This window comes from Cottoperca gobio, chromosome 11 (genome assembly GCF_900634415.1).
Source record: "Cottoperca gobio chromosome 11, fCotGob3.1, whole genome shotgun sequence".
In the NCBI taxonomy this organism is placed as follows: domain Eukaryota; kingdom Metazoa; phylum Chordata; class Actinopteri; order Perciformes; family Bovichtidae; genus Cottoperca; species Cottoperca gobio.
This window is the reverse complement of record NC_041365.1, coordinates 4,280,825-4,290,824: the sequence shown is the minus strand read 5'-3', so window position 1 is coordinate 4,290,824 and position 10,000 is coordinate 4,280,825. Positions and strand designations below refer to the sequence as shown.

Genomic DNA, 10,000 nt, shown 5'->3' with positions numbered 1-10,000 from the left:
CAGCAGTTAGACAAACCATTTTACGCTAATAGGAAATTATAAAATATGTGCAACATCAGACATCTAGATGTTTCCAGAGGTGTCTCACTGCCACACACAATTTATTAAAAAAGTTCCAGCCGTGAACAGCCTCTCCATTTAATTTGTGTGTTGCATTGTGGGAGAATAGATTGCTGCAGGGAATAAGTATATTTATAAGTCAACCCAGAAGTTAGTATCACCCTTGTTTCCTCAACAAAAAGTCAATGGGAGATTTTGGATTATTGTAGAAAATACATTTGTTGGCAAACAAAAGTTTATGATACTTACACTTTCAGTTCAGCAGGATTATCTTCACAAATGAACACCACTTTATGATTTTTGAAGCGTAAATGAGTAAAAAAAAGCTAAAAATACACGATCTACACGTATTCACCAGAGTAGATGTGTTTCTCTGTGGACGCCGTGGTGACGTTTAATGTCCCCGACAGCCTCTGTAGTCTCATTTAGACACTTATTAGCGACCACCTTTTTATAAGACACGTAAAAGCTTCAAAATTCACAAGTGGGGTATTTAATGACGTATTTTATGTCCTAGAACAAAATGTGAAAATCTCTTACGCTTGTGTTAACGACAGACTTTATCTCAGGCATCTAAAACAAAATGCTTACTCATTTCAGGAGTCTTTCCTGCAGCACTCTATAGCAGCACACTCACTACAGTATTTAGTGTGCATGCTGTCTGTTTTGAGTATACTACATTTTGACACTTTACCAGTGTGAACCTGCTTAGAATTAGTATCCAGTACGTATTTTGGACTCACTGTTAGTATTTAGTGTGTTAATAATTGAACATCTGTCTTTGCTTTCCTTTTCCTGCACCAGAGATTGACAGCTTCTCTGACCAGTCCACACATATCACCCTCACCCAGCAGCCAATCACAAGTAGCTCAGCTGATCAGAGCTCAACCCTCTTTTTCTCTCATGGAGAAGTAGCCAACATATGTGGCCGTTCCCCCCTCGGCAGGTGCCCTCCCGGGTTGGTAACACAGCCTCTTAGCTCACAAATGGTCAACCAGCAGCTGGTGATGGCCCAGTTTCTCAATCAGCAGTATGCTGTTAGCCGTATGCTAGCTGGCCAGGGTCTCTCACCGTCCCCACAGCAGTATCTCAACCATCCGCCTGTAGCAATGGTTCCTCCTCCTGCCATGGTCTTCTCCAAAGCCCCTGATTCCCAAGCCCCGCAGCAGGCACAATGTGGCCCAGGGGGAAGCCCTGTAGCCGGGCCGCAAACCCAGACATCGGCTGGGTCTTCTGTGGGACAGGCAGATGTGCCGGTTGACATCTACCACGGTGTGAGGGAGGAACTGAAGAGAGCAGGCATCTCCCAAGCCATCTTTGCCCGGGTGGCCTTTAACAGGACCCAGGTATGGAAGGAGGGGGGTACAGTCACTGTGATCTGCATGAAAGGTGTTGAAATTGAAAGAGGTTACAACTGTTTGCTGGTGATTATCTTTTGGAAGTTTTTTCTGCTTCTGCGGTTGTAGGTAAGAGTGTTCTGTGAATATGTGTGTTTGGTGGTTGGCACATTGGCATGGCCTTTGCCGCAGTGCCCCCTCCCCCCCCCCCCATGCATGTGTCTACGTGTGTGTGCGTGTGTGTGTGTGTGTGTGTATGTGTGTGTGTGTGTGTGTGTGTGTGTGTGTGTGTGTGCGTGTGTGTGTGCGTGTGCGTGTTTGTGCCAGCCCTCTGCAGCACAAAGCTGGTGCCAGCACTGAAGCAGCTGCTGGGCCAACTAATCACAACCCCTTGGAGGGAAACTGTCTCCCTCTCTACCTCTTCTTCAGTCTTACTGTCCCTCCATCTTGCCACCTTTCACTCTGGAATCCCTTCTATCTGTTTAATCTGTAACTCTGATTGTCAATCCATCTTTTTCTTTATTTGTTTTAAATATATCTTTCCATTTTTCCTTCCATTGGTCTCTCTCATTTCGTATCCTTATCTAGCTCTGCCATCGCCTCTAACACTGAAATGCCACATAATCTGTGTCTATCATCTTACATTCACCACCACACCCACAGAAAGGGGCTCAGAGGACAGGCTAAGCCCATTGTTATTATTATTATTACCGTCATTATCATTTCCATCACAATAAGCAGAGCTAGCTATTATCCACCCCCATGTTTCCCCGTTGCCAAGTCCGAAGAGCTTGGTGCCAAGCCATACAAGTTGGGCATGATGCCAAGATGCCATATAGAAGTGAGGGGAGCATTTGTCATTTGGTGATTCACGTAAAGCCACAATCTATTTGGAAGGAGGAGTTTGCTGGGTGGATCCAAAGATGATCCATGATTTGAATAAGAAGGCTGTTTCCTCCCTTTCCATTTCACTGCCAGCGTGAAATCTGATTTCTTTTCAGGACTGAAGCCCAACAATCGGCATGTGATGTTAGAAGGCTTTGCTGCATACACATATACACCCAGAATGTTACTAGTTCTACAGGCGAGTGGCGTGCTTAGCACTGAACTGGCTCTGTATCATCTATAGTGTGAAACAATAAAACGCAGGAACTTGATAAGAAGCCTCTTTGAATTATATCCAGAGTTGGATATGAGGAGCTTTTGCAAAATTCCTTCAGACACATGAGACACTTTCAGTGGCGGGCCGTCAGGGCCAGCAAAGCCTTCTCTGCTCGCCTAAACATCATCAGAATATACATTTAATTTTGAAATATTTGTAGTTTTAATTGGCTTTAAGGCCGAGAATGACCGCTCGGCAGAAGCAGTAGACACAGGGATAGGCTCGCTAGCGTCGGGGTTGGCCGTTCTCTTCTCACGATGTCTATCTTTTCTTGAAAGGTTCGTCTTGAAAATGCCGTTGTAATTATATCTGCGACCAAATCGATCTCTTCTCCTCCTTCAGCCATTGTGGGTTGAAAACAAACAGCTTGTAGAAATCTACACAAATTAGCTCATTCAAAGTTTTCTAGCTCTGCATAGCTCTGCCTCTCAATAGTGCGTATCCAATCAAAAGATGTGGACGTGCTGACGTTATCGTACGCCTGCTAGCTGACCCCGGTGTCCCCAACTTCGAAATCTGATTGGTTAACGCCACAGTTTTGTCTCCGTTCACTTTAAGCGACAGGCGCCCGCACTGTTGATTCTGAAGGCCTCAGGGCAGATCTCTTGGACCCTGGCAACACATCATTGCTGAAATATGATTGGATAAAAGCTCTAACATAAAGGCTAGCCCTCCAAATCTCCATCTGAGGCTGGAAGCAGCGCAACCAAGAGGAAAGCTATGAAATGAAGAGAATAGACTATGGGGAATAATTTAATACATATTGGTGGAAAAATATATAAAAATTAAATTTATATTCACGCCACTGGTTTCTAGTGCCATGGCGTCATAATGATGGTATTAAGAGGGGGAATAATTCAGGTAGGACTGTGTAGGACATCACTGAAGGCCTAGGTGTGAAATGCACGGCCCGCCACTGGACACTTTATATTTTCCATCTTAACGTAAACATTATGGAAAAATCCATATTTCCCAGAAAGTTGAAATATTCCTTGTAAGTTTTTTTTTATTGAATACACAACAAAGGAATCAAAAATATCCTTCAAGATGATTTTGATGCTTACTTTCGCAATATTTTCCACCAGCAATCCTTTTCTTTGAATAGTAATGTGAAGCCAAATTACACCAATATGTCTGAATGCATTTGACATTCCTTCATTGTGTATTATTTGCTAATCAATGAGTATTGACTTGTGTGTTTGTGTGTGCGTCTGCCTTCATCAGGGTCTGCTGTCTGAGATTCTGCGGAAAGAGGAGGACCCTAAACACGCCTCCCAGTCTCTGCTGGTCAACCTGCGGGCCATGTACGGATTCCTTGCTGCTGCCCGAGGCTGAGAGGGAGCGCATCTACCTGGAAGAGAAAGACAGAAGCCTGACTGGATTCACCCCAAGCTGCAATAACACGCCACCAAGATCCACACAGGTCAGCCTGCTGAGAGATGAAAGCAGTGCCACAAAGCTGCTGTGACGTGTTTTAACCGACGAGTTTCTCCTCAATAAAGGGCATTGAAATAGTGGTAGTGCTATGAAAGACAATCACATGTATTGTACGCATGTAGAGAGAACACAAGTAGAGGACATAATCCTTATTCCATCCTTAATCCATAGTCCTCATTGAAGTTGTGAAGCTTGCTAACCCCTGAGCTTTCCTCTAACGGCGCCATGGGGTAGACATTTGTGGTTTTGAGTTTTTAATCATCGGGTCAAAACCACACTTTGGTTTATACCAAATAACAAAACTGATTATATTATGCAGTACGCCTGTTAAACATCAGCATTGCTATTGTTAGCATGCTGACGCTGTGTCTGAGTACAGCTTCACTTAGTAGCTAGCGTGGAGTCTTAGTCTTTTCCACAAAACAGCATTTTAATATTTGCAAATCAAAAGCTTGGAACATAGGTAGCATTGCCTGCTAACGAATATAACTAATATAGATGTTTCTCTTTACTTCTCTCCTTTTATTTTTTAAAACTGTAGCGCAGGAAAGATGATATTAACTGCGTAAATGCAGCAGAGTCCACCGACCCTACCAGCTTCCTCTCTTGCCGTGTCTTTAATGAATCCTCCCTCATAGCTTCTTTTTTCATACGTGCCACATTTCCTGGTATTTCCAATCTGGTGGGCAGCTCCCTGTGCACTACACTGCTGACTTCCTCTGCTGACCTGGAGAGGGTGCATGCATATACATGAAGTTGCCAGCTGCTTCTCCTGGCAGGGAGGAGCTTCACTTTGAGGGAGTGCAGTGGTTCATGCTGCCCCCCAGAGTACACCCCCTAAGGCTGTATAAAGGACAGGATCCCTTCAGGCTTCTGAGGACTTCCTTACCAAATAAATGAGGGGAAAAAAACAGAACAATCCAAAAACGAAGACAAATAAACTGTGTTATTCCAATGACCAAAATACATATTCTGCTTCCCCTCACACATCACTGCCTACCATTATGAAACCAAATGTAATGTATTCAGGGTTATATTTTCTCGCCACATGCTTTGGAGCTTGCATTGCAGCGGAGTCGTCTCCCTCTTCCGAGTGAACGTTAGCTAGCTGACGGTGGCGAAACACTATTGTCTCTAAATGATGATGCCGTGATTGCCGTGGTGGTATTCAAACGTTATTTATGTGAATTGTTGAGCACATTTAGATACAGAAATAATTAGCTATGCAAAAGAACAATAATCTAATCCAATCTGCCAGTTGGCAGTAGCTCTGTGGTCTACTAGATGTTGCTTGGTTGAGAATACCTGCTGTCTTTGCTCTGTATTACTTTCATTTGGCTTTGCTGCAAATGCCCATTACTTAGATGCTTACTGTCGTCTTTCTGTCCTCTTGTATGTCTCTTCTCAGGCAAGACTGTCCCCAGTAATAGGAGACAGAGGGTTGTGGACAGACAGCTGTGTCCTCAATGTCAGCGCTTCTATCTACGAGGACATTCAGCACGAGATGAAGAGAGCCAAGGTGTCTCAGGCTCTGTTTGCAAAGGTGGCTGTCTCCAAGAGTCAGGTACTTACTTGCTTTCGGGTGTAAATCTGATAAGGATGTGCAATCTTAAACACACACATTGCATCCAATTGTTTGTATTGATGGATTGTTCAAATGTAGCGTCCATGATGAGATGAATCCATCTCCTCAGTTAAAGCAGGGATAACTAGTGTGTGTGGAGGAAACCCAGATAATCAACCCAGCAGCTGTACTCTGCAGAGGACTATCATCGGTGCATCAGAATGCTATTGTGTGCTAAATTATCGCTTTAATTGTCGCCCTACAAAAACCCATGCACACACACACGTACACAACACTTATTTCTGCACATAGACATACTGTACGAGCACATGCATGTACAAGCAATCCCGCAAACACACACACACACAGGCAAACAAATGCGCTAATACACACTCACACACAGGCATGATTCGAGTGTTTATTGTTCTCGTTTTTATGGCGGCCCCATAAGCTTGTTATTGCCTTTTGTTTTGAGGATAATTTCCCTTCATGGAATGGGGGGGATTTCAGTCTCATTTTCTCTTCCTCTCGTGTACGTCTCCAATTTTCCCTTTCCTCTCTTTCTTTCTTTCTTTCTTTCATTCTGTCTGTCTGTCTGTCTGTCTGTCTTTCTTTCTTTCTTCTTTCTTTCTTCTTTCTGTCTTTCTTTCTTTCTTTCATTCTTTTATTCTCTCATTCCTTAATTCTTCCTTCCTCTACTCATCATAAAGATGTTTGGAGGTCATTCAGCGGTCATGCCAGTACAGACAGGTGGTCCAAAACCCCTGAGGTTTTTTTTTCTATCTCTTCGCTGGCCTCCCTTTTTACTTTACTTTCTCTATGTTCTCTTTCTCTCTCTCTCTCTCTCTCTCTCTCTCTCTCTCTCTCTCTCTCTCTCTCTCTCTCTCTCTCTCTCTCTCCTCACGCTCTCTTTCTCTCTGTATTACCCGGCTGTTTGGCAGGCAGAACCATGCTGGATCTCTCTGTTCTATCTGCACTGTGCATCTGGATGGCATTGTGTGCAAAACTTGGGCTACCGCCAAGTGTATATCTGTGTACGTGTGTGTCGGTGGGTGTGTGTGTGTCGGTGTGTGTGTGTGCATATCAGCCTGCTTGCAAACGTAATCATGCTCCAGTTCATGAATCTGAATCTAGCTTGACTTTACGTTACTCAATCTGCCACTCACAAGTTTCCTACCTTGTGTTGTGATGCAGAAAACAATTCTAGCTAATAAGGAAATCTATCCATCATCTTTTGGCTTTGCTTTACAACATGAACCCATTTTGAATCAATTATTGGGAACTTATAGGTTATGGACCAAAGGAAGGTTGAATTCAGACCTCAACGTTGCAGATATTACCACTTATATCTTTTTCAATTCGAATTAGTCACAAAATAAATAAGAGAGCGGGCGTGGGGAGCTGACGTGAATCAAAACTCATATAGATGGATGCAATGTAAGCCTTACACCACAGGTCCACACTGCAGAAAATGCTGCATACATTTATTCAACCTTTATTTAACCAGATAAAAACCAATAGCTTAGCAGTCTTTACACTCAAGTAGTAGCTCCATTAAGTCTGCAACCATAAACTTCTCCAGATATGGATACCTGGTCTATCTATGGATACCTGATGTGTCGTTATATCTGCATCCAACTAGTGTGTTAAAAAAACATTTATTAAATGTTTGTATGCTGCTTATGAATGCTAAATATGGGGACTTACTTAGTAAAGTGTTACTGTTCCTCCTGTAGGGCTGGCTGTGTGAGCTTCTGCGTTGGAAGGAGGATCCTAACCCGGAGAACCGGACCCTGTGGGAGAATCTGTGCATGATCCGCCGGTTCCTAAGCCTGTCCCAGACGGAACGAGACGCCATCTACGAACAGGAGAGCAGCAACGCGACGGCACAGCAGCACTGCGCTGACAGGCTGACACTGCTCAGCAATGACAATACACTGGTGAGACTGCTAAAACAAGACAAACAGCATCATTACACACACACACACACACACACACACACACACACACACACACACACACACACACACACACACACACACACACACACACACACACACTGCTGTTCTAAACACTCTCTGGTACATCTTGCTTGTCAGCTATAGAAGAAGCGTTTTGGATTAAAGAATGTAAAGGCTAGTAGATAAATAGCGATTACCTTCCGATCATCATTTATAGAGGGGGCCTGTCCTTCTCAAGACGGCTGGAGGTGACCTGACTTTCTTTTTCTCACACATCACATCGAATGCCGATAGATCTTTAGGGCGTGCAATGGAATAGTAGCACAGTAATGACAGCTAAATGCCAAATATGTTAGAGAAAAAAGTTGATTGCCACGTTAGGCGACGATCCGTGAAGCTGATTACTTCCTAATCTTTCCCTATCATAGCTCGTGCATGGATAGATGGCTTGATTATAGTACAGACTCATAGTTAACGTCAACATTTTTTTTTAGATTAGATTAGATTGACTTCATTGTCTACCTTAGTGGAAATGTGTTTTTGGATTCTCCAAATACAGCAAAGGTGCATACAATACACATAACACAACGTTAAAACATACAATTACACAATATACAAAAGTGCAACTTGGCATGTAGAAGCAATACGTTATAGAAATAATAAAAGATTGAAATGTCTGTGTTTCCCTCTATATGTGAAAGTACAGTATGTTACATATTCAATCAATAGCAAGACAAGGAGACTTCTTGTGTGCTGATCCTGACCCTAAACAGTGTTTGGTGTGTTCACCCTCACATTCTGCACGTACACATGAGTCTCATGAGAATCAGGTCTGTAGTGTTTCCTCCTTGGCCGAAGTTATCAGTTTGTGTTAAGATTTACTACCTCTTTCTCTCATCAGTACCAACGCAACTCTCCGCTGCCACAGCAGCACCATCTCCAACCCCATCAACCCCTGCAGCCAGAAGCAGGACCTCACCTGTCTCCACGGCAACCGTGTGCTGCATCACCAGCCGAGTCCGAGGCAGGGAGCAACTGGGGGCACGTGAGAGTACGTCTGCAGGGCAGGGGCAGTTTTAACGTTGAGAGAGGGGACATTAAGGACTGGGTTGAGGGGGGACAGGGAGAGAGCAGCAGTTTGGGAGGGGACTGGGGTTGTGCTGGGAGAGTGAGCGACCAGGCGGCAGAAAGCAAGGAGCAGGTGAGGGATGGAAATATGGGAGAGGAAGATGTTAATGAGATCATTGGAGACAGAAACGAGGAGAAGGAGAAACTCACCATGAAGTGGCCCAGTGTGAAGGATGAGGAGCGAGGCGGGGCTGGGGTTTGTTCAGAGGCAGATAATGAGGTCCAAGGTGGCGATGAGGTCCAAGGCGAGGGGTTAAGAGTGTCCCGCGAAGCGTTGGGAATCCTGCAGAGCTTCGTTCAGGATGTGGGCCTCAACCCGGACGAGGAGGCCGTCCACACCCTGTCGGCTCAGCTGGGCCTGCCCAAACACACCATCCGGAGATTCTTCAACAGCCAGGACCACGACCGGCATCAACACGACAGCCAGAGCCAGAAACAGGGCTGCACGGAGCCAAACCTCTCCCGCACGGACATAACTGCAGAGGGACGACAGGAGGAAGGTGATGGAAGGACTGAAACAGAACAAAAGGAGGTGCAGGAGGAGAAGCAAACGGGGAGAGTGGAAGCAAGCGACATTACTGTTTTGAAAGATTCAGATGTTGGCACTCAAACTATTAGCGCTATGAAGGAGGAGCAGGAGAGCTACATCTAACCCAAATCCATGCAGTGACATACGAGTACTGACTCACAGTGTTTTGCTATCGGAGTTTTATATAGTCGGGCGTCCTAAGACTAAAAGCTGATTTTTTTTTTTTACCGCAGCTTAGAAGGATGCTGGTGTTCAGACAGTACACCCACATTGGAAAGCTCTCCAGTGATTTGATACCTACAGAACACAACTGTGACTATATGTGCAGATGAAACGTCTTAACATTGTTTTCTGTGTAACATATGTGTCTGGATGAATGCAAAGAGCCTCAGATTACATATCACTGTTTAAAAAGGAATGCTTATCGTTGGTCGACTGATCTATAGTTTGAGAAATGTTCACGCCAGAAATGCCTTGTAGAAAGTGGCACTGCCAATCTGTTTTCTTAATGATCTCCATTGTTTTTGTTTTTCTATGGGGTTTTTTTAATAGTGCTTTGTGTCATTTAAAACTCACTGTTATATGTTGCATTGTTGTTGTTTGTCACATTGTATTAAATATCAAATTTCCTGATTATGTTAAACGATAGTTGAATTTGTAAATGATATACAGCATTTAATCCTTTCATAAATGACAGGACATCTTCTGCATTCTTTTGTTTGTTACCGCAGTGTGTAATAAATGATCAATATATGGACATGGAAAATATCTCTAATGCAAATTAGTCCAATTTTTGTTCCTATTTCTCAACTTGATCACAAA

At 43.9% G+C, this 10,000-nt stretch overlaps 1 protein-coding gene across 1 annotated transcript in view; it reads left to right on the top strand.

The window, feature by feature from the left end:
- The window catches only part of satb1a (SATB homeobox 1a), a 15,904-nt gene that overhangs the window by 4,661 nt on the left and 1,243 nt on the right, over positions 1–10,000 (top strand). The window contains 6 exon segments of the mRNA XM_029443845.1: positions 865–1,406; positions 3,784–3,879; positions 3,881–3,982; positions 5,405–5,560; positions 7,297–7,500; positions 8,423–10,000. The exon segment at positions 8,423–10,000 is cut by the window's right edge and continues 1,243 nt beyond it. Of these exon segments, the coding sequence (XP_029299705.1) occupies positions 865–1,406; positions 3,784–3,879; positions 3,881–3,982; positions 5,405–5,560; positions 7,297–7,500; positions 8,423–9,301 (1,979 nt within the window). The 3' untranslated portion in view covers positions 9,302–10,000.